Source organism: Poeciliopsis prolifica, unplaced genomic scaffold (genome assembly GCF_027474105.1).
Source record: "Poeciliopsis prolifica strain line A6 unplaced genomic scaffold, Auburn_PproV2 SCAFFOLD090, whole genome shotgun sequence".
Taxonomy (NCBI): domain Eukaryota; kingdom Metazoa; phylum Chordata; class Actinopteri; order Cyprinodontiformes; family Poeciliidae; genus Poeciliopsis; species Poeciliopsis prolifica.
In genome coordinates, this window is record NW_026562465.1 from 500,483 (window position 1) to 525,592 (window position 25,110).

A 25,110-nucleotide genomic window follows, 5' to 3' on the forward strand; every position below is an offset into this window, starting at 1 on the left:
TGTCAGATTTTTTTCACTGTAATGCAGTTGCATGCTTTACTTCTTTTTCATGAAGGTTGTGGAGGAACATTGACTACTGCCTCTGGAGGATTGTCTTCTCCCAATTATCCTTTACCATATCATCCCAATGCTGAGTGCTACTGGAACATTAAGACCAGTCAGGGCAGCCAGGTCCAACTGTCTTTTTCAAGTTTCCACCTGGAATCCAGCTCATCCTGTTCTTATGATTACCTAGCTGTGAGTGATGTCTCTCAACATGTCCTAGAACATCAGAATTCCTTATTTATGCCTGATACTTTAGAACCTGCAGGACACGCTAAGTGTGGTTTTAATGTAGGCATTTTAATAGCTATTGAACTTACTTGCCATTCACCCTTGTGTAAATGGCTCTGATAGACACATGGTAAAACATATCCTTTTTATCAAATGAGAAATCATATATCATCATATCTATTATATCTAAAGCCCAAAACACCAGCTTGTCTGTTCAGGTAGAATTCACTTCAGCAGACCAGCTGGCTGTACTGAAAGTAGAAAAGATTTAAAGTAATTGGAAGAATTTTGTCTCTAGTAATATTGAAAATAAGTGAAAACCTACAATTAAGCTCATGTTATTATTGTACTTTAAAATCTCAACAGGGAAATAAATCCTTGTACTTTCATCTTACTGTGGTGTTCAAAAATGTAGAAAATGTCTGAATCTGACATCTTCATACAGAACTGTCAAAGCACATTGCTAAGCACAGTTATGACAATAAGTAAAGCTTATTGCAATGATCTTATTTAATTCAGCAACAAATAATTTTCATTTGACTGTTCAGAATACTTAGCAGAAATTCATGACTGTCCCACATTTGCATGACATCAAGGGGGACGCTTAGATTTTTCCCACTGAAAGCAGTGGATTAAACATTCTTGCCATGTTATCCATCTTAACTTTCTTAAAAGAATTTTTTGATGTTAAATGTTTTCAGGTACATGATGGGAACAGCAGCAGTGCTCCAGAACTGGCCAGGTTGTGTGGCACTGAGCTACCAAGGCCGATCAACTCGTCCAGCAATCAATTGTACATCAAACTCCGCACAGATAGCAGTGTCAACACTGGCGGCTTCATTGCATTTTACAACACCAGTATGCAAAAACTATTAGAAATTATATTTTTGCAGAAATAGAAACTTTGTTACCAGAATAGATTAAATTTGATATTTTAAATCTATTACATTAAATTTTATCTAGCTTGTCAGCAAAATACACAAAAGCAGAAACCCATCCCCCCAAAAAAGTGAATCAAAGTATTTTTGCAGTGTACTTTAGTTTGCATTATTGTGTTTGTTTTCAGAGTGTCATAACATAATTATCTCACATCAACACCAAGGAGTAATTGAGTCGCTGAACTTTCCTAACAACTACCCAGACAATAGTCTGTGCAGCTGGACCGTCCAGGCGAGCAGTGGAAACACGATTAACTACACCTTCACCGCATTTCAGTTAGAAGACACTTACAACTGTAACTTCGACTACATAAAGGTACAAATATACACACAATTTTACCATATTACATTAAGAACAAACTAGACAAAGTGATATTTTACAACTACATTTGTATTGACATTGATCTGCTTTTTCCCCCTCATTTTCTTTTTACCCATAACTACTCTTGCCTGTATCACTCACTTTTGAATAAATGAAATTAAATTACAATCAAAAGCCGTGTTACACATCAGTGAGCAACTCTCCACTCTGGTTCAAATGGGACTGCTGTTGTGGAGATGATCTGGGGATGGTGTTCTGGACCAGGCTGGACCCTGGCTGCCAGTTACTGGTTCTCAAAGATGTTGTGCATGAGACCTGGTCAGCAGAGAGAGAAGCCACATAGCATGCTGTCTGGTTTTCAAAGTTCAAACTAACATTAGGTTTCTGTTTCAAAATAAATCCACAGCAAAAAAAAAGTTTCCACACCTTAAAGGCCAAGCTTTAAGCTTATAAACTTAGTTTTCCATCCACCACAATATGTAAACAGTTTAAGACTTTCATAAGTTTAACTTATAAATATTATGCTATACTGATGTTACTAGAAATAATAATATTTTCTAACATTTCTCCTAATATTTCTTTTCTAGCTCTATAATGGACCTAACGAGCAAGCTCCTCTGATTGGTGCATTCTGTGGGACTACACCACCTCCAGCTAATAGCACTACAGGCTCCGCCCTCACCCTGGTGTTCAGAACAGACTCCTCCATACCCATGCCTGGATTTCAGATGGCATGGTATCAGAATGGTGAGATGGTTTTCACAATTATTATGTAAAATCTATCCATAATCCAATCCATAATAAGCTAGAACATTATAGACTGTCTGCAATTATTTTATTGCACAATAGTCAGAATATCAATGGACCGTAAATCAAAAATAGTATTGATGAAAAGGAATTGTAGCCAGCTTTGGGGTTTCTTCTTACAGACCATCAAGTTCTGCATTGTGTAAATGAAGGTGGCACAGAAGTTCCAGCCTAACTGGTGTTTATGTTTCACAAAATAGACAAGAAAAAAGATTTCAGCAGAAAGTCAGTTGACAGCAGCTCACCTTCCTCCAAAGCAGCCACGAACTTTTCCTACAGTGTTCTGCATGAAATGCTAGTATAAACAATGCCTTTGAAAACCATTAAGAAAAAAAAAAGACTGGTTTCTGTAATTAAGAACAGTTGGCATAATGTCAAATTAAATATACAACTTCAACAAATAACCAAGAAAGTTCCCTTAAAAATATGCAAAACATGCATACATGCACAGAATTAAATAAAGTTTGACAGCAAGACAAACACCCCACTGACACCAACTCAGGTAAAAAGAACCAGATAAAAACTGGATTTGAATAAGAGCAGCTTTGTGCGAAACTCACCTTCTTCCATTAAGGACTGGAGGAGAAAGTGACAAAAATAAAGTAATTAAACTTTCCCAAAAGCAATTCATATATTTTGTTTAAACAATAATTTCAAGATAAAAATGAAAGAACAAAATAAAGAAATAAAGAAATAAAAAAAATACTTAAGTCAACAAGTGAGGAATTTTTGATATCATACATTATGGTATGTTTTTGTCTTCCATCCCATTTAAGAGAATAAACTATTGAAATATGTTCTACACTTTTCAAAACACTTTGAACCAAATGAATGGACATTGAACTTTGCAATTAATGTGCAAATCTTTTAATGTTTTTAAACATTAAAAGTTCAAAAACTTTTCTATTTTGTATATATTTCTTCTATATTATGTTATATATTGTATATTTGTGGTATACACAAATATAATGATGTTACATCATTAGATTCTGACTAATGATTTATGAATTGTGATGATGCAAAGGAATTGCAAATAAATGAAACCAACTGCCTTAGATTTGTTGAAGTACAATGATGCAAAACAAAAATGCAAAGTACAATTCAAGAAAACAAAAAAATGAATAATAATAAAAAAAGAAATCTTTGGAGCTAAAGTAATGGATTAATCAGTAAATTAGAAAATATTAAGTGAGCAAAGCAATAAATGAACAGTAAAGCCAAACTAAATATAGGGGGGACAATTTTGCAATACTATAATAGTTATATCAATTTTAAGTTTTAAGCCAATTTTTTCATCAATTTACCAAATACATAAAGTAGTAACAAAAAATGGCTGCCTATCTTCCCTAGTGGCCTGTTCCTCCCTATGCCTGCGTGGCTTACACACTCAGGATGGGATTTTATGTTTCAGTATCTGCTCTGAAATGGTATCATTTGGTTCTATTCTTTTGGTGTGGAAAACTTACGTTGTCTCAAAGACAACAATTGATGGATGGATTAGGATTTTGATATACCTTGAGAAAAATGTCAGAGTAAATTAATGAAAAAGGGATAAGAAGACAAACATGAAACAGTTTCTTCTTTCCTAGTTAAAAATATGCATTTGAATTTTAAAGGGAAACCTCTGTGGGAATGATCTAGATTGGTGAAATTGTCTCCAGAGAATAAAAGGGTCTGGCCAGTTTAAATATCAACAACTTTGCAAAGGTTATAGGTTTAGTGTGGGAATATGAGCAGAAAATGTTTTTCATAATCAAATAAACCACATCTTTTGTTAAATGAGTGAAACAAAACAGTTCCTCCCAAGGCCTTCCAATGTGAGTCAGAGAGAAACTGTATAAGGTTTAACAAAGCTGACTCGCTACAAGTTAGGATATACAGATCAGACAGAAAAGTTAAAGAAACCTAATCTCTGCAAAGTCCTTTACTTATTAGTCAGCTGGCCAGTGGTCAACTATCAATCTCGGCAAAATAGAACCAGTTGTGGTTGTGGCCTGTCTATCTTGATGTGTGTCATTGCAGGTTGCGGAGGGGATGTTGGTGGGCCCAGTGGCTCCATTACAAGCCCAGGCTATCCAAACAAATATCCTGACAACAGAGAGTGTATCTGGTATATCACCACAACACCAGGAAGCAGTATTACTTTGACTATCCATGAGTTTGATGTGGAGTTCCATGATGACTGCAACTATGATGTACTAGAAGTAAGTAATATCTAAATGTCCAACTGCAAAGAACCAAATAGAAATAAAGTGTATCATAGTAATCTCCTGTGTCGCACAGAACCAGTCTTTTTTGTCAGGCTGTTGAGCCTTCTTAACAGCTCTGATGCTGCTGCCCCAACAGATGATGGCAGACAAGATGATACAGCAGCAGACTTATGGATGCAAATCTTGAAGAATCTTAGTTTCCTGCACAGAGTTTGAAATTTCACATGCAGCCTGTTGCTGGGCTGGAGAAGGATAAGCGAGTGTTGACTCATCACACCTATTCCATAGGAATTGAGTGGAGAGAAGCATTTCTAATTCAATATGAAAAACAAAAGGACTTCCTATAAATCTTCCTGAATATAAAAACTGAGAGTCCTAATACATGTTGGTTTGAGACAATAAAACATTTTCTGAACATTTTTTTTTTTGAAAATGTGCACAAAATGGTGATTTTTGATATGGTCTACAACAGGGGTGTTCAAACTACGTGGCCCGCGGACCAGTTTTTATTGGCCCGTTGCAAACTCTGAAAATATAACTGAATATGGCGCGCACAAAAAGCTTGAGCTCAACTCTGTTGCACTTCTCAGTTTCAACACTAGATGGAGCCAGCCACAGAAACGAAATTAAGCGAAGAAAAGCTTTTACCATGAATCACCAGAAATGGCAACACCGAAGAAACGCCAAATAGCAAGTGGGTGTAGGACATTTCAAAGATGAGTACTGTTTCAAAGAAATCAACGGAAAGTGTGTCTGTTTGATTTGCAATGAAGATGTTGCTGTGATGAAAGAGTATAATGTCCGTCGGCACTATCGGATCAAACATCAGAGCTACACATCGTACACTGGTGCTGGAAGAACACAGAAAGTCAAGCAAATGGCAGCTAGCCTCTTAGCTCAACAAATGGCAGCTAGTCTGTTAGCTCAACAAATGGAAGCTAGCCTGTAAGCTCAACAAATGGCAGCTGGCCTGTTAGCTCAACAAATGAAAGCTAGCCTGTTAGCTCAACAAATGGCAGCTAGCCTCTTAGCTCAACAAATGGCAGCTAGTCTGTTAGCTCAACAAATGGAAGCTAGCCTGTAAGCTCAACAAATGGCAGCTGGCCTGTTAGCTCAACAAATGAAAGCTAGCCTGTTAGCTCAACAAATGGCAGCTAGCCTGTTAGCTCAACAAATAGCAGCTAGCCTGTAAGCTCAACAAATGGCAGCTAGTCTGTAAGCTCAACAAATGACATCTAGTCTGTAAGCTCAACAAATGGCAGCTGGCCTATTAGCTCAACAAATGGCAGCTAGCCTATTAGCTCAACAAATGGCAGCTAGCCTATTAGCTCAACAAATGGCAGCTAGCCTGTTAGCTCAACAAATGACAGCTAGCCTATTAGCTCAACAAATGGCAGCTAGCCTATTAGCTCAACAAATGGCAGCTGGCTTGTAAGCTCAACAAATGGCAGCTAGCCTGTTGGCTAAACAAATGGGCGCTAGCCTGTAAGCTCAACAAATGGCAGCTAGCCTGTTGGCTCAACAAATGGCAGCTAGCCTATTAGCTCAACAAATGGCAGCTAGCCTGTTAGCTCAACAAATGGCAGCTGGCCTGTTAGCTCAACAAATGGCAGCTAGCCTGTTAGCTCAACAGCAGGTATTTTGTGCTAATAAAATACAGGAAAACGCCACAACAGCGAGTTATGAAGTCGCTAAACTAAACGATGAACATTTTTGCTGTAGGGTGGAGCTGCTTGATACTAAGCCTAAAAGGCACAACGACGGGAAAAGATATTTTTGAAGCTGTGTCAGAGGCACTTGAAAAGATGGGGGTTAATTGGGACAAGCTCTGCGGAGTAACAACAGATGGAGCCCCGGTCATGACGGGCGAGCGCAAAGGATTGGCATCGTTGATGTGCGCAAAGGTAAAAGAGAGCAGAGGTGAGGTTGTTAGGATGAACTGTATAATCCACCAAGAAGCGCTGTGTGCCAAGACTGTCCAGCTGAGCGATGTGATGAACTCTTATTAAAACTGTCAACATAATTCGAGCTCGAGGAATGACCCACAAAGATTTTCAGGCTCTCCAATCTGACGTGGACGCTGAATACGGGGATGTTCTTCCACTCTGATGTGTGCTGCTGCAGCGGTTTTATTCGCAGACATCAAAAATCGATCAGTTTTAAAAGAGAAGAGTGCTTTTGATTTTTTCATAAATCATGAACTAAGTGACCCTCTGTAGCTGGCAGAACTGGCATTTTAGTTGATGTTACGCATCATCTGGATACACTGAACAAGAACCTAGAAGGAAAAGAACAGCTGTATGGCATGAAAGCCTTCTGCGTAAAGCTCTGCCTATTTGAGGCACATACTGAATGTCACCTCTAGTGTCTGTGGTCCTTTGTTTGTTTTTTTTGTATTTGGTTCTCACTAAAAAAGTTTGGACACCCCAGTTCTACAAGTTAACTTGCAATGACTTCTTTCTAGGTGTATGGAGGCCCAGATTTACATGCACCCAGGTTGGCCAGGCTTTGCAGCACTACTTCCAACCCAATGCAAGTCTCTAGCACAGGAAACCAGATCACAGTGCGCTTTAAATCTGATGCCTATGTCAGTGGTCGAGGATTCAATGCAAGCTGGATAGAACTCCAGGGAGGTGAGTCAGTACCAATCAGTGAAAGTACTTTATTTATAACCCCAAGAAACTATTTGATGTTCTTTTTCCAGCTGTAGCGACATTCATGTTAGGCTTATTGCATTTTCACTATGCTGGACTTATAGAGGGTTTATAAAAGAATGGAGTTCCTTTAACGTTTCAAAGGTTTTTGATCCCAATGTGGATCCAGAAACAGGAAGGTAGTGACTCTGTGTCTAGTTAGCAAGCTAAATATTTAGGTCTGAGATAAATGTTTAGTTTGGAAAATAAATATTTAGTGCCATACTAAATATTTAATTTTAACTAAATAGCATTAGCAACATAAATAGTTAATTTGGAGCTAATTATTTTGCTTAAAAACTAAATATTTAGCACAAACTTAAACATTGGTTGAGAAGTAAATATTGAGCTTCCTAATGAAATATTTAATTTGAAAGCTGAATATTTAGTTCCTAAACTAAATATTTTGCAAGCAATTTAAACTTATAAATTTAGGAATCACATGGTGAAAATTTGACTTTGAAAAATGAACATCCACATGTCTTTATCTATGTCATGCTAAAGAAGCCAAATTATTTCTAATAATGTTTTACTTTGTGACTTTACAAAAAAGGCACCCCATATGAAAAAGTATTTATCCCTACCTGAGCTGCTTCTTCCATATTTGAACTATTTGGGTGTTGTTTATATTTTGATGAGTTCCAAGTCTGAGATTGGAAGGACTCTCTACCATCAAGCTAATCTTTACACCACAGATCAAATTCTACACAAATAGTAAATTTTACTTCCAGTTAGAAGAAACATGTCGGTCAAATGAACTGCAGGGTTTCCTCCAGAAAACTTGCTGAGTCCGGTGATCGGGGCGCCAAAGCGGTCCACCACCGGTCCATCGTGTTTTTGCAATTAAAGATGCAGAAAATTTTAAAATATTTACATTTTCAGTTGCAAATAATCTATATTTACAACTGGTCATATTGTTACGGGAAAACATAACCAGATAAACGCTATTTAAACCCACAGCTAGTCTTAAAAATAACAAATCAACAAATACGAATCAAATTAATATTTATTATTTGCACTTCTGTTTGATCCAAATTAATCCAGCAGCTCCAAGGCCGCATAAATAGAATAGAATAGAATAGAAAAACTTTATTAATCCCATAGGGAAATTGAGGTCGTCTGTCTGTAGCTCACATTAATTCATATCCACACAACATTAAAATAATCCTTAAAAGTTACATGAAATATAACAAATACAATACATTACCACTAAAAGAGGTCTAGTAAAGTGCTTAAATGTGTTAAAATACTAGTTACCCCGTCTGCCTCTCTTGCCCCGCCCAGAGATAGCAACATTAAAGAGCTGATGGCCCAAGAGACAAAGCAGTTTTTAATCCTCTCAGTTTAACAACCCAGTAAGAGGAACCTGTCACTGAGGGAGCTCCTCTGGTTGGAGAAAACAGTGTGAAGGGGATGGCTGGTGTTCTCCAGGACTAAGCTGAGTGTAGACAGTGTCCTCTGTTCTACCACCGTCTCCACAGACTCCAGGCTCACACCAACCACGTAGCCAGCTCTGCAGATGAGGCGGTTCAGTCTCTGTGTGTCTCTCTTCTTTGCATTGCCCCAACAAACAATTGCGTAGAATATAACAGTAGATACAATGGACTTATGAAACATGTACAGGAGCTTAGAGCACACATTGAAGAAGGCCAATCTCCTCTAAAAGTACATTCTACTCTCTGCTTTCTTGTACACATTGTCTATATTGGAAGACCAGTTCAGCTTATTGTCCAGTTGTAGTCCCAGGTAAAGGCTAATATTTTAACATAGACCACAGATACATAAATGTATCATTTGTTTATTGAGATTTTCAATGCTGCTAAATTTGATTTAATGGTTTCAGCATAAATTAAAAGATTTTAAATTGTTTAACATTTAAATTTAAGATTTTAAGGAGGTGGTAAGTTCATTTTGAAAAAAATTCAAAAAATAATATTCATAGTTATATTGTTTTGTTTCCACATCTACAATCTTATGCTCTGAATTTAATCTTTGAGTTTGAGCTCTTTTTGTTCACAAATTCAAATGAGTAAACTGCAATCATAACTGATTTCTTTGTAGGTTGGACAGTTAAACTACTCCCTCTTTCCTAGATTAAATCTAACATGGAAGCTGTTGGAGATACTGATGTATTTTGCAGCAACAGGGGCCCCTAAGTCAAATTCTGCTCAATGCCTTCTTACAGCCTTGGACTGGCCCTGCATGGTGATGTCATGAATTGGAGTTGTAGATGTTGAGGATAGGATGCAGTCATTAAGGTAGTTGTGAAAAATTATGATTTTAGTGACAAACACAAAGGAGATCAGAAATCCAGGCAGCACAGGTGAGAAACGAAGAAAGAAAATCCAGACACTGGTGGCACTGGGAATACAGGACATTAGACAGACGACAAATGACACGACCAGGACCTGACAGGGAGCAAGGGATACAGGTGAGGTTAAATACACAAGGAGTAATCAGGGAATACCAGACACAGCTCTGAACAATCAATGGCAAGACGTAACAACATAGAGACTCACTTAACACCGAAAATACACACAAAAAACAGTCCCCCCTCCCTCAAAAGGTGGCTACCTGAGGCCTGAAATAGTCCAAAAGCAAAAAACAACCCAACCAGGGTGAGCAGAGGTGTGCTAGATGGAGGGCCAGAGTCCAAAGTGAAAACAAAAGAAAAATTCAAAATAAATAATTCTAATCATTTAACAGGCATCTCTGAAAGCTATACCTGCGATTCACACAGAGCAGAGGTCGGCAACCCAACATGTTGAAAGAGCCATATTGGAGCCAAAAAACGAAAAACAAATCTGTTTGGAGCCGCAAAAAAGTAAAAGCTGTATATAAGGCTTTAATATATGGCAAAACAGGCTCTAGGTGTTTATATTAGCGTATTATCAAAATGACTAAGTGTATCACATGACTCTTCTGTTGTATGATGGTGCTTTATGTTAACCTTCTGTTACAATATGAATGCATTTACAAAATTAAAGAAACGCAATAAAGAAATCAGATTCTTGATATCATTTTTATTATGAAGAGCGACAGGGAAAGTGTCATTTTTTCTCTTTTTGGAACACGGAAAATCTGCCCCCAAATGCAGACGATCGCTCTTTGTAAATAATCACCGTTAAGTGTGTGATCAAAAAAACAACAAACGGAGTGTAATAAAACGGCAGTCTTTTGAAAAGGTAAAGTCTATAAAATTAAGAGTTTAAGTTCAATTTCTGTGCAAATTTAAGCAAATCAGTGCAACAGTAACACAAAGCAGCCATGAGCAACCCGACCTGAGCAACGACACAAAACAATATCGCTAAGTGTCATTCTAAATGTATACTGATGAAAATTACTGTAACGCTTATTTATGTATGTTTTCAGTTTTCTTTATTTTTTTCCAAAAAATTTGTAGTTTCGGCTTTCATTGAGGTGCGCTCCGGAAAGTACGGTACTCTTTTAGTTATTTGACAACTTGTCGCTGCAGAGCGAACATTCAGGCAATTCTTCCACACTGGCAACAAATGCAGATGATTCGGTCAAAGAATTGTAAAATTGAATGTTTCTTCTACACATTTTTATAGCATTGGAAAACGTTAAGAATGATTGTGTCGTGTTTGTCCTCCTACAGAAACCATAATAAAACAAAAAATATATTTCCCAGCCCCATCTTTTCCCATTTTCAAACATTTTTGATGAAGCTCCAAAGAGCCACTAGGGCGGCGCTAAAGAGCCGCATGCGGCTCCGGAGCCGCGGGTTGCCGACCCCTGACATAGAGCTATGCAATCAGAGCTAACTCAGTGGGATTTAAACTCTTACCTTGATGTGTAGTTCTCCAAAGAAACATAATTCCTCACAAGGTTTTGATGTAAATATCCATCCAGGTCATCCTGTGTCCAGTTTGAATGAAAGGAGGAGTACACAATCTGCGCTGAGGTAAACTTCAGAGATCAAGCAGCTTTAGCGCCGGAGGCATCGCGCAGAGACTGAGTGACTGGCTCGCTCTCCCGGTTTTAAATGTATCAACTGTATTACCGCTTTCAGGAATAAATCTGCTCTGCCAGAGCAACAGAGATGCCTGCAATCTAGTCAAAAAAAAAAAAAAAGCTTAGCCCACACTCCCATTATAAATTTTACTAAAAACAAAAACAAGCTATGCTTAGCCTGGCGGGGGGTCTAGTAAATCATAGTGGGCTGCCAGGCTTATAATGCCTTATAACCCTGAACTGTACTTGTTTTTCAGCTGGTAGACGATAATGGGGTGTAAATTATTTTGACACTACTGATTTTCCAGTCACATCAGCATTTAGCATTGACATGATTTTCTGGTGTTGAGACATAGCCAGTGCATTTGAAATATGAAAGAAGAAATTTTACCAAAGATTAAATACATGTTATCTCCATTTTTTACATGTTTTTATTTAGAGTGAGGTCAATCATTCCTGCAGTTTTAGAAGAACCACAGTAATCTAAAGTTGGTGGTGTTTTTCCTGCAGGCTGTGGAGGGCCAGTCACTGCTCCTTCAGGGGAGATCCACTCACCCCTGTACCCAGCCAGCTATCCCAACAATGTGGACTGTTCGTGGACGATCCGTGTGGACACCAGTCACCGCGTCTTGTTAAACTTCACCGACCTAGATATTGAAAATCATAGCAACTGTTCCTTTGATTATGTCACTGTAAGAGACTTATTAGATTTCTTTATAAAATAAATGTTAATATAAAACACAACGGCAAAAACGGCATGGAGAAAAATTTGTTTTCCTGTTAAGAACACTTTGCTTCAATCATTTTAGCAACACACCTTTTAAAGTTCTCCGAACTCCTCCTCCTAATGTAGATCCATGATGGTCCAAACATATTTTTTCCTCTGCTTGCCCGTGTGTGTGGGTCCAGCCCACCTCCTTCCATCACCTCCACCCAGAACACCATCTATATCCGCTTCAGATCAGACTCTAGTCAAAATCATCGAGGATTCAGTATTAGATTCTCTGAAGGTAAGATTTTCTTCTTTATTATAATCAGTGTGTGTCATTTTATCCATCATTCTGTTAGCATCCTTAGATGCTAATCTATGGATGCATTCTGTTAGCATCCAGAGATGCTAATATATGGATGCATTCTGTTAGCATCCAGAGATGCTAATCTATGGATGCATTGCTGCTGATTCTCAAGTACATCATGTAATGAAAGACAATATGATTATTACGCTTCTATCAATGTGATCACATCCTAATATGGATAACACCAACCTTTTGTTTGACAGCTTGTGGAGCAACCATTATAACAGATGATAATGGTGGGTCAATTTCATCACCAAGGTACCCCGCAAAATATCCACCAAATCAGAACTGCAGTTGGATCATCAAAGCACAGGAACCATGTAAGCTGTAGGCTGCCTTTGTCAAATTAAATTCGTATTGTTTTAAGTTATATGTGATATACTTTGTTAAACCTAGAAAAATCATTTGCATATGTGTTTTCTGGCTAGTCAACCATGTGACCCTGTCCTTCACTGACTTTGAGTTGGAGAAGATAAACTCCAATTGCTCACATGATGCTGTGGAAATACTTGATGGAGACAATTACCAAGCTCCCTCTATAGGTGGGTATGGTGAATACAGGTAAACTCTTCTGCAAGTGGGGCAATGGTGATAAAGGTTCACCCTGCAATCAACGGGTTGGTTCAATCCCTGCTTCACCCTCTTCTATTGTTGTGGGCTGGACACCTCACCCATTAAGCCTGCTGGTGGTGGTCAGAGGCCCCTTGGCACCAGTGCCATGTGCAAGGGGCACCAGTACATAGCAACCTCACCTATGTCAGACTGGCCTATGAATGGGTGAATGAGTGTGAAGTGCGTTGAGGTCCTTTGGACTTGATAAAGCTCTATGAAAGTCAAAGTCATTAACCATTAACAAATTTCTCACAGTAGTGTGCTGAACTTCTGGCCCATTTTTCTTGACAGAGCTGGTGCAACTGGGCCAGGTTTGCAGTCCTCCTGGTGACAGACATGTTTTCAACTCTGCCTTACATTTTTTGTGAGACTGAGATCAACACCTTGCTATAGTCACTCCAAAACATGGACTTTGTTTTTGAACCACTTTGACTAATGGTGAATTCCATTTGTAGTTGAAAATGGGGAAATCATTCATAGGTGTGCCTCCAGCTTACACAAATGTTGTATTGGATTACCCAATCAGATGCTTACAAAGCCATGACATTACTATTTAGGGCTTTTTAACTCTTGGTGTATTTTAACTTCCAAAGTTATCAAAAGTGATTTCATTATTTTCTAGATTATCCAACAAAAACAATCGAGGTTCTACTAACTGACCCAAAAAACTCTTGTTTTTTGTTTTTTTGTTTTGTTTGTTTTTTTGTCAGGGCGCTACTGTGGCTTTGAAATACCACATCCAGTGACGTCCCTCAGCAACTCTTTGGTGATCAATTTCATCTCTGATTATTCTGTCTCCAAGAAAGGGTTCAGAGCTGTCTATTCTGCCTCCACATCCAGTAAAGTGGAACCTTTATCAGTTCAAACTTATACTGAGACAATGTCACACTTTGCTAATTAGATATTGGGGAAATTCTTCTTAAGTCCTTTTGTTTTAATTGCTCAGGTTGTGGTGGGGATCTGGTGATGCAGAGTGGTGCATTTAACAGCCCTAACTATCCAGATGCTTATCCACCAAACACGGAATGTGTTTGGACACTTAGGAGCTCACCAGGGAACCGTATACAGATCTCATTTATGTAAGTTTTGAAATGGAGAGCCCTTTTCTCAGATAGTGTGAAGGAAGAAGTGATTCATATTTTTAATTGTTTTGTTTGTTGTCTTTACAATCAAATAATCCATTATGTCATTGATAATATCATAACACCACATCACCCTGCTACATTTTATACATTACTTGTTTTTTTCTGTTACTAAAATCAAAATTTTGTTCAGAATGTTTCACCTTCAAGGACAGTCAGACTGCCAAAATGACTACTTGGAAATCCGAGAAGGCAGTTCAACTGGATCTCTTGTTGGTCGCTTCTGTGGAACCTCACTGCCCTCCAACTACACATCTGTGACTGGTCACATCCTGTGGGTTAAATTTGTCTCGGATGGATCAGTTAGTGGGGCCGGATTTAGAGCCACCTTCTCACACTGTAAGTATTCCATCTTCAAAATTAGAATACTGATCCTGATCTGCTGCAATGTGTTAAATGCTTCAGGATCCCCTTCCACCCTCACCATGGTTTGTTCTTCCTGCTGCCCTCGGGGAAAATGTGCATCAGCTTCAAATGCAGAACAACCAGATTTTACAACAGTTTCATCCCTCATGCCATAAGGCGTGCCGTTAATCTTTAAAATTGAAGCTTTTATTGTATTTATATTTTATTGATACTTTTATTATTACTTATTTATTCATTATTATTGGAATCTTGGAACGACATTTCTTTCATTATGTACATTTTTAAATATACAGTTGAATGACAATAAAATCTGTCTATTTAGATGTTTTCATGTTATGTGAGAAAATATTTACAGCATGTTTAAGTTTTAAAATTTTTAATTAATTAAAAAACAAACTAAACATTTGAAGTGCTGAAAAACTTTAAACCTTTGATTTGAGCACAATTATTCAGTGGGAATAAAGCACTAAAACAAAGGTATATTTGACCATCCACTTTGTTTTGGATCAGGCACTCTGACTCAGTGCTTTGCCACAAGCCAACTTGTCAATCATTTCATAAGGTTTATCAGTTACTAACCAATTGGCAGTCGCAATTTCTCTCAAAGTGTGCCTCTCATCTGGAGGAACTGAACCTCTGTTACAGTTGCTAGGGTTCATCATCGCTGACAGGCTAAATCAGAAATTCTGGATCATTGTTGTCAGTGGGAAACATGCAATCCCAACAGCCATTACAAAGAACGTTTTGAGAGCAGAATGCTTTTTCAAGACCCAAAGTCTGGAATAAGGCAGGAGATAGATCATAGCCTACACCCAACCTCATCTCCAGTTTGAATAAAACCTTTGTTGATGGCAAACAAAGCAGATTTTCACAGAAACCACTCTCAACATGCCTGCAAGATGCAATGCTTCTCTTTTATTTACAGCAATTATCGCAATTATGTTATTATTACTTTTAGAAATTGTGGAGTACTCATTTCTTAGACCAATATTTAGCTAGTTCAGAAAACCTCCCTCTAGTTTATAAATTGTGGAGAACTTACTCTTATCCAGAAACCCAGAACAAGAACATTTAGTTTACATACTTCACTCAACCCAGAGCAGGCATTAGAACAAATGTATCAACTTAGATCAACATTTAGGACCATCAACTTTATAGACTCAAACGTGGAGATTCAATATTTGGCTTATAAATTATAGAGTACTTATACTTATCTGCTTAGCAAGCCAGAACAAGAACATCTAGTTTCATACTTTACTCATCCCATAGCAGGAATTACAATAAACTTAGATATCCATTACTTTAGATCAACATTTAGCATAAAACTTTTTATACTTTTGCTTTTATTTTCTATTAGCTTATCCAGACAAACTCCTATTAGTTTACAAATTATGGAGTACTTTTTGTTTTTCTTCTGCTTTTCTTTTGTTATTTTGTTTGTATTTCCACTAACTCATGCATTTTGTAAAGGCATTTTGAATTGCCTTGTTGCTGTAAAGTTGCTGAAAAGTCCTATGTAAAAAAATGACCTTACCTACTTATCTATAGAGTGTTTTCCTGAAAGCTGGAAAAACCTATGTGAAGCCAACAAAGCAACATTCTCTAATACTCCACAAGCTATATCCAGAATGTTAAAAACACAAACACAATTTTTATGAAAACTTAATTTTTCTCATCAATAAATTGCAGCATGATAGATAAAACAAACTTGGATGGACTGCCAAGCTAACCTTCAAGTTTGTCTGTGTTCCTCAGTGTACGGGGTTGAATTGGTGGGAGAATCGGGTCAAATTGCATCCCCACTGTTTCCCAGGACATATCCCAACAATGCCAATTACAGATGGACCATAACAGTGGAGGGAGATAGCTACATTCAGATCAGCTTCTTGGACATGGACATAGAGGACCTCTATAACTGCTACTATGACCAATTGAAAGTAAGACCGTCTACTATATTATCACGTTTTTATGATCTTATCAGATTATATCCCATTAAAATGATTGTTTGTCTCTAGCACATTGAAAGCATGCGATATGTGAAACATAGGAAGTTGAAAGTTCCTTGTATATTTTTGATTTCAAAATAGATTTTGGAAATAGAGTAACCTCTGGTATCTGACCACCACTTAGATGTTACCATATAAATGTTGCATGTTTTACTGTTTATGACTATGATGATATTAAAACTATTACTATCAGTTTGGTTCTTGTTTTGTCATTTGAACAAGAAAGCATTTTTGATAGCAAAGCATTTTTTGTCTGTACACTCTTACTGTACAACTGAAATGTTTTGCAAAGCCTCTGAGTTGGACATGAGAGGCTATGGACATATGCCACAAACCTATAATAATATTAAAATAATATTAGTGTCTTTTGGTGACAAAAATCTTTATTTCTCTACAGATATTTGATGGCCCAGATGTTTATTCCTACCCTCTTGGAACATTCTGTGGTCTGAGCTTACCAACTCCCCTTAGAAGTTCAGGAAGCACTGTCACCTTGCACTTCAAATCAGATTCAATAGTGGGAGGACGAGGCTTCCTTTTGGACTGGACAGCTGTGAAAGACTCTGGACCACCACCTACTATTACACCAGGTAAGACAAAATGGTGATTCCCTGTTTGGTTCATTTAATACATTGTGTTTTATGATAAAGTTAGTCAGTTGAATAGCTAATCAATTGTTCATTGATTGAAATATGGACTGTCCAGGGTGTATTCTCACTTAGTGACTACTGCAGAGGTGCATCGGCCCTCCCTGTAGCCAGAAAGAATTAAGCAGGTATCATAAATAGATTGTAGATTTGCAGAAAAAGTTCACTTCTCACTATGACTCCATCACTGAGTGAAATACACTAAAGAGACTAATTCCACACAGACTGACATTTTCAAGGTTTTCTTACTGTTATAATTTTGATGATTTTCTGCAAGCAGCTAATTAAATCATAACATTTAAAATCAGAATATTACATCAGAGCAATAAAACAATTTTAACACAGGTATTCGAACACAATAAAAATTATTTTCAGTAACTACTGAAAGATTTTTAAAGTATTTTTACGCATCTCATTTGAATGAATCTAAAATTAATTTATTGAATGTCCCTGTGTATTTTGTATTTTGTACATGTATATGTTTTATACATTGTTACATTTGGACTACAGTTATTTTATAGCCTCTGTTTTGAAGACTCTAAATCTGGCACTTTCATGGCCACAATTAAGCATGTAGGCATGTAGACTGTTTTTACAAACATTTATGAAAGAATGGGTCGCTCTCAGGAGCTCAGTGAATTCCACCATGGAACTGTGGTAGGATGCGACCTGTAGAACAAATCCAGTTGTGAAATTTCCTCCCTCCTAAATATTCCACAGTCAACTGTCAACTGTATTATAAGAACATGGAAGTGTTTAGGAATGACAGCGACTCAGCCACAAAGTGGTAGGCCAGGTAAACTGACAGTCAGCCGATGCTGAAGTGCAGAGAGCAAAGAGGTCACCAACTTTCTGCAGTCAATCACTACAGACCTTTAAACATCATGTGGCCTTCAGATGAGCTCATTGCACAGAGAGCTTCATGGAATGGGTTTCCACGGTGAAGCAGCTTCATCCAAACCATACATCACCAAGTGCAATGCAAAGCGTCAGATGCAACAGGTGTAAAGCCACCACCACTGGACTCTACTGTAGAGCAGTGGAGGTGCATTCTCTGGAGTGAAATTTACGCTTCTCCATCTGGCAATCTGATGTACAATCTTTTAGATTGTAAAGTTTCAACCGCCAAAGTCTGCGTTTGGCGGTTGAAAGGAAAATGGTACTTGTCTGACTGCAGAAAAGTACCAGATTATGGTGTGGGGTTGTTTTTCAGGAGACTTTTGTTCCATCCATCTAACAGTTCAAGAAGGGAGGCCCAGACTTCCCTTTCCCCAGTCACTGGTTCCAGATTTTCCAGGGAAATCCCAAGGCGGTCCCAGGCCAGCCAAGAAACATCCTCCTTCCAACATGTTCTTACTCATTTTAACCACTTCAGAGAATATATTTACCAGATTAGGAAGAGGAGGTGTCTCCCTGTTCTTCCTCATGTGAAGGGCTGCTACGGTTTGACTTGTCTCATTTCTTTGAATGCTTCTTTAAGTTACTTTTTTTTTGTCAGAAAAAAAAAACATCCACAAGCCTGCAATACTACCTCACTTATGGAAAATGATACCAAATAAGAGTCCCTAACCACATTTAATTAAATGTCAGAACGGAGAGCTCTTAGCCAGCTACAGGCTTATTCGCCTTCGCCAGGTGACTCAATCAGTAATTGTAACTACAAAGTTTTGTATTTGTATGAGACATGAGTTGCATTGAAGAACGATTGTCTGACGCTGTGTGGAGCATTCAATTGTATGACTTTCACTAAGTAACTACTACAATGACAAGTTTAGAAAGTGATTATCTCCTGGATGATAATTGTAATGTGCAAACACAAATATCCCAGAACCTTGTCACGTCTGTTGACATTTGACTGAAATATGTGGGATCCTATATTCATATGCCTGTGAGATCACCAAGCCTGAACTGGACTCCAGAGAGCAACAAGTAGTGAATTTCTTCAGCTCCTAAGCCTTGACCATCCCTATCAATGATTTTCAGGACTTGTCATCTTTTCCCTTGAAAAAACAAATCAGACAAGTCAGCAATTATGTTTGTTTATGAAGCGACATAAAAATTATAAAAACAAAAGCAGAAACTGCGGAAGTCTCATGTCTATATTAATGAAAACTTAATTGATGTGGTGGTGGATCAGTTTTGATGTGTGTGTTTTGTGTGTGTCTCAGGGGCTTGCGGTGGATTTCTTCTAATTGGAAATTCTCCTGGTTTCCTCTTCTCACCGGGATGGCCTGAAAACTATCCTCCTAACCAAGAGTGTACCTGGCTCATTCGGGCTCCAGATTCCATCATAGAATTTAATTTCTTGTCTCTGGACATGGAGGGATATCCACCCTGCTACTCTGACAACCTGATTATCAGAGATGGTAAAAATGTGTTAAATATATTTTAAGACATAGTTCAAAATGTCACTTTTATCACAGTTTTAAGATAACTACTTAATGTTTTACATGACTAAACTTGTTATACTTGTGTGGTGCTTTAAGTCCAGAGGACCCTAAAGAGTTTCACACTAAAGAGTCATTCACCCATTCACACACGCACATGCACGCACACGCCCACATTGATTATGGCAATCAACTGTATAGTAGCTGCTGTGGGAGTCTGACCTCCTGTGCCACGGGGTCTTCTGACTGAGGGTAAGAACACCTTTTTAGATTGTAAAGTTTGCAAACGCCTGAGTGAAACAAAGATGAATTTGTTTTTGAAGTCTGGTGCATTTCTGTAGGATATACTTAACTTTCATTTGAGCCAAAAGAAGGTTCAAAGTCCAAAGCCTTCTTTGGTTATGTTTCCCCCTTTGTTTGGTTTCATCAGACCCAACAGTTTGTAATGAACTGCTTTGCTTTATGATTAACAGGTGCAAACAGTCTGTCCCCTGTCCTGGCCAGTGTGTGTGGGAGGTATCCTCCAGGCTCCATACACTCGACAGGAGACTCAATGTTCCTTCATTTCTCTTCTGACAGCGATGTCAATGGCCAAGGCTTTAATGCCTCCTTCTCCAAAGGTTCTGCACAAATGCAAATACATATTCTATTTTCTTTATTCTGATTTAATGTTTTTGTATATTACATTTTTCTTCATTCATTATTGTGTTTAATCAACAGAATGTCGGGCTACCTTTTTAGTGTATTTATTTTTTCATGTCAAGCATAAGATAAAATATTTTTATTCTGATTCGCTGTTTAAATATTTGTATTTTAATGTAAAGTCATGTTAGATATCTAAATATGGCTGAGATGGTAAAACTGGTGACTCAAGAGAAGCTACCACTGCTCTTCATATTTGTTTTTTGACTGGAAGTTACCAGTATCATTTAGGAGGTGCTGATTAATTGGCTCTTTTGGATGCAAACTAAATGATGTTTCACATGTTGCGTTCAATATTTTACCCATTTTTAATGTTCATAACTTAGCACATGTCATCAACTTTGAGTGTCTCACATTTTTAGGCAACAATGTTGCTGTGACTCTGCAGCATGATATCCATTTCAATGAAGATTTCTTTGTGTTTTCAGGTTGTGGTGGCCTGGTGCATGTAGACAGAGGTGTTCTGACCAGTCCTCACTACCCTCAGAACTACTTGCCTGGATTAAATTGCAGTTGGCATGTGATGGTTACTCCAGGATTTCGGGTTTCAGTGTCATTCCAAAATCCCTTCCAGATTCAAGGCTACGGCACTGACTGTAGCTCAGGAGACTACCTCCAGGTAAACTTAAAGTGAAATTAACCTCCAAATCAAAAATGTTCATGATAATAAATTAAACAGGTGAAGTTGTAACTTTATGTTTATGTGTGAATTTGACATTTTTGTGCAGTTCTTGTAGTTCTGCATTACTTTGCTTAAATTCATTTCACTATTGGCCTCTCCGATCAAACAGTTTTTGGGGAGTTCAATTTTGCTATTGATTGCACCGGTACAGCTTGGTACAACTTCCTCACTGTGGTGTATTTACCCCCATGATTTACCTGAGCTGGCACAGTTCTCGTATTCTGAGACGTACAAGTTCTCTCTCTGCGGTTACTATGAAAATAGCACAACAATAAAGAGATATGGATATTGTCCGAGCCTCCTCTGTTTATTAAGACATTACACTCACTTTGAATAAAAAAGCACAGCACTGCCTCCCTGCTAGAGTTGGGTGATACTGGTCATTTTGTTATCAATCTAATGACAAGTAATTGCAGAGCCAGTGTTGCGTCCAAAAAGGGCATAACATATTTGAGGACACAGAGGCAAGACTGAGGGTTCATAAATTCTTTTATTTTAAAACTCTTGAACTTTACTTTTGGTTCAGCTGGTTTGATTTTCTGTGAAGAAAAAAGATAGAGTTAAATACCCTCTGTCCTCCGTGTCCTAAAAAGGAGAAAAAAAACAAAACCCCAAAAGTATTCACAGGAAGTTGGACCTGGTGAGCCGATCAAAAAGAACAAAACAGTACAGCAGGGGCCGACCCTATCTACTGCAAAAGACAGATCGAAAACAGGACAACAGATCCCACCAGGTCAAAAGCACAACGAAAGCAAACAAACAAACAGAACTACCGCATGGCAGCCTGGAGACGTGTGTGCGCCACGCGAGGATACATCCCTGGTGGTGGTGGTGGAGCGGAAGGGCGGGTCTCTCTCACACACGTCAAAACCCAGCCTATTTATAGGAGGACCAACAGTACCACAAATTAATGGAATCAAATTAATTACCAAAACTAAGAAAATATCCTAACTCCACAATATTAAGAAAAAACAGAAAGTCATTCAACTAAAGTCTAGAAACAAAGCAATGTACTTCATATTGAAGCTTCATACAGCCAAAGGATCCAAAAGACCTAGGATGGAATTTCGAAAAGCATTGTCCATGACAACAAAATACTTTATCACGATCAACATTTTTGTTGATAAACAATGGAATAGTAAAAAAAAAAAAAAAGAAAAGTTTCCATTCCCATTAGGAAAATATATTTTTTTTGAGGTACAAAAGGAGAAACCACAATACAAAAATAAAATAAAAATTCTCCCCTCACTAGACACCTTTTCTAGTTCTTTCTTTGTGTCTTTTTTCAAATACAATTGTTCTCAGGTAAAACAGTAGAAAATAAACAATTTTCTTCCTAAGAAAATACTCAACACAACTTAAAACTTCTCTCTGTGGGTCGAGCGATACCTGCCATGGTATTGATAACATCGATATTAGGATTGATCTGCCCACCTCTACTCCTTGCCCCCACACGTCTTTCTACCCGTGCTCACTCGGTGGCGAATCAGGAGTTGTCAGCATTTGTGAAGCATTACTCAGATTTACAAATCTGTAATATATTTATAATAAATGTGTTATGGGGTGGCTTTGGGGTGGAATTTGTCTTCTCTGCTCTGACCAAAGGTGAAGATATGGTGTTACGATATGAACAAATGACTGTCAGACTGACTGACATTTACTTCCAGGGTCACAGATTCAGATTTATTTATTTGTATCTCAAATGGGCAATTGATGTTACAGCAAGTCCAAAAGATTAATAGACAAAGACAATTATTAAAAAATTAAAAACAAAACATACCAAGTTTCACTTTTTGAATGGAATTACTGACATAAATCAACATTTCTCATATTCCAATTTTATGACCAGCATCTGTGTAATAGATTGCTTACTCATAAAGTAAAATATTTCAAAGCTTTAATGATGATGGCTATCGAACATTGAAAACCCAAAATTCAGTGCTTTAGAAAGTTAGCTAAGATAGTAGGATATGTCTTCTTCCTTACTTTCTTAATTACTTTATTTCTGAGCTCCAGGAGCTCTCACTGAGGTCTCAGATATATATTTACTCCCTGTTGTTTCGACAGCTCAGAAATGGTCCAGATGGTTCGTCTCCAATTCTAGGAGGTCGTCTCTGTGGTTCCAGTCCTCCTTCCGTCCTCCAAACTACAGACAACCACCTCCATATTCGCTTTGTAACTGATTCGAGTATCGAGGCCAGCGGCTTCAAGTTGATTTTTGAAGCCCACAATGAAGGTAGAATTTCTTGTTCTGTTTTTGATCAGTAAGAAAGATAATAATTATGAATATGTTGGCTTTTTTCAGTAATACATTGTGCTAAAATAAAATTTACTTAATTCTATTTTACCATGAATGGGTAATCATTTAAACAAAATGCCAATTTCAAATAGTGTAGATCACCAGTTAAATATACGTACTTGAGCATGTTGAGAATTTGACCAAAACCAGTCATTAATTTTTACCTACCAGTATTTAACCACTTCTGTTCATTACAGTTAAGGTCATTTACAGTAGTGGTTGGCAGATACAGTAAGAGAAAATTGAAGAATGAAGATATTTGATTGAGGAGAACTCAGACCACACCCACCAAATAATTTATCCAATAGTAAAAGCAGCTTTATGAATGATAACATGGTGAAATCAGGGGAGCATGGTTTCTTAAACTTGGTGTCCAACTTGCCTAAAGTTTGAAACTGATTTCTTTAGGTCAAGTAATTTATACACTTAAACCCTATAGCTGACAGATGAGTTCTTCTCAATTCCAGTCCTGAGGAGCCCCTGTCCTGCATGTTTTATGTAACTCATGGGACCGCCATGACTAAACCACCTTCTCTTTAAATTCTGGGATCATAGTGGGTGTTTCTGAGTTGTTCCAGTGCTGCTGCTCACTGTGGCTGCTGGCATCTCTTGTTCATAAAACTACCTGAAGCCTACAAATATGACTCGACTATTGCGTGAAGCTTGATGTTCAGTGGTGAATTATTCTATTAACTAGGATATGACGAGACGTCATATTTACAATAGCACCGCTAATGTTATTTCCCTCCTTTTTTTTTAATGTTACACCTGATGGCTGAAATGACAAGCTTCCCACACACCACCTGATGATAGGAAACTCAACCACAATCTGTACACAGGAAACTGAACCAAACTCCCAGGAATACTAAAGAAAAGAAAAAACAAAATGACAATAATTTTCCAAAAATAACAATAATTTTGACTCATCTCAGGAGACCTGTTATCTCTCTGAACTATCATTATTTTTTTTCTATTTTGTCTTTTTATTTGATTTATTTATTTATTTTTGTTATTGAATTATTATCACTATCATTTTCATTATTATTAGAAATAAATACAAATATAACTAACTCTTCTGTTTCAATCACCCAATTCTTGACTGCATGGCATTTCTCGTGTCATGAATTATAAGGTACAAAGTGGTTACTAAATAAACAAAATACCACAGTCAGACCAGCGTTACATCAAGGTGTTTTCCCTTCTGCCACACACCTGACTGGAATAATTAGGTGATTAACAGGCTTCTGCAGCATTTGACGACATGCAGAGGAGATCATGCAATCATTTGAATCAGGGGATCTGGAACAGAATCTCATCTGGACCATGCAGTCCAGTCGTTCCTGAGGACCAGAGCTGAGAAACGTTGCAACACAATTTGTGTTCGGAATGACTTTACTTCCTTTGAAAAATACCATGAAAGATGTCGAAGTAAGATTAGAATATTATTTTTTTTGTTTTGTCACAAACATTTTTCTTTTGTTAGATATTTGAAATTTGCTAGCTTGGTATGACCCAGAGTAATATTACCTCAAAATACTTTGGCAAAATACAACTGGTGTCTCCCGGTTTTGGTGTATAACAGATGGATCACATTTTCTTATTTTTGTTGTGACCAAAGTAATTTTTCCACAGGATGTGGAGGCTCTGTCATGCTGACAGATAATGACCCACCTGGATACATCACATCACCAAACTATCCACAGAATTACCCTCAGAACATTGACTGTACTTGGGTGTTAACCGTACCAAATGGAGAAGCTGTTCAAATTGACTTTGAGGAAGATTTCTACATTGAACCCACAGCCAGGTATATTTGTTGTTTCCTTTTCATGTATGGCCATTGCTATATAACTTCTATTTTATAGAACTTCTATAAATTATATAGAAGTTATATAACTTCTATTTTATACAGTAATGTGCACATGTAAAAATACAAAAAGGCCTTCACAGAGTCATTTTTTATATAATTACAT

General features: G+C 37.7%; 1 protein-coding gene across 4 annotated transcripts in view; it reads left to right on the forward strand.

Annotated features, from left to right (window-relative positions):
- Positions 1-25,110, forward strand: part of cubn (cubilin (intrinsic factor-cobalamin receptor)) — an 85,811-nt gene that overhangs the window by 33,526 nt on the left and 27,175 nt on the right. For all 4 annotated transcript variants that reach the window (XM_055022741.1, XM_055022742.1, XM_055022740.1 and 1 more), the window contains 20 exons: positions 56-237; positions 975-1,131; positions 1,340-1,527; positions 2,121-2,280; positions 4,363-4,544; positions 7,015-7,183; positions 11,729-11,910; positions 12,072-12,228; positions 12,498-12,614; positions 12,723-12,836; positions 13,617-13,745; positions 13,853-13,985; positions 14,182-14,387; positions 16,170-16,351; positions 16,818-17,010; positions 19,236-19,433; positions 19,928-20,074; positions 20,585-20,775; positions 22,906-23,074; positions 24,770-24,944. In XM_055022741.1, coding sequence (XP_054878716.1) covers positions 56-237; positions 975-1,131; positions 1,340-1,527; positions 2,121-2,280; positions 4,363-4,544; positions 7,015-7,183; positions 11,729-11,910; positions 12,072-12,228; positions 12,498-12,614; positions 12,723-12,836; positions 13,617-13,745; positions 13,853-13,985; positions 14,182-14,387; positions 16,170-16,351; positions 16,818-17,010; positions 19,236-19,433; positions 19,928-20,074; positions 20,585-20,775; positions 22,906-23,074; positions 24,770-24,944 — 3,331 coding nt within the window. The remainder of the gene's footprint in view (positions 1-55; positions 238-974; positions 1,132-1,339; positions 1,528-2,120; positions 2,281-4,362; positions 4,545-7,014; positions 7,184-11,728; positions 11,911-12,071; positions 12,229-12,497; positions 12,615-12,722; positions 12,837-13,616; positions 13,746-13,852; positions 13,986-14,181; positions 14,388-16,169; positions 16,352-16,817; positions 17,011-19,235; positions 19,434-19,927; positions 20,075-20,584; positions 20,776-22,905; positions 23,075-24,769; positions 24,945-25,110) is intronic.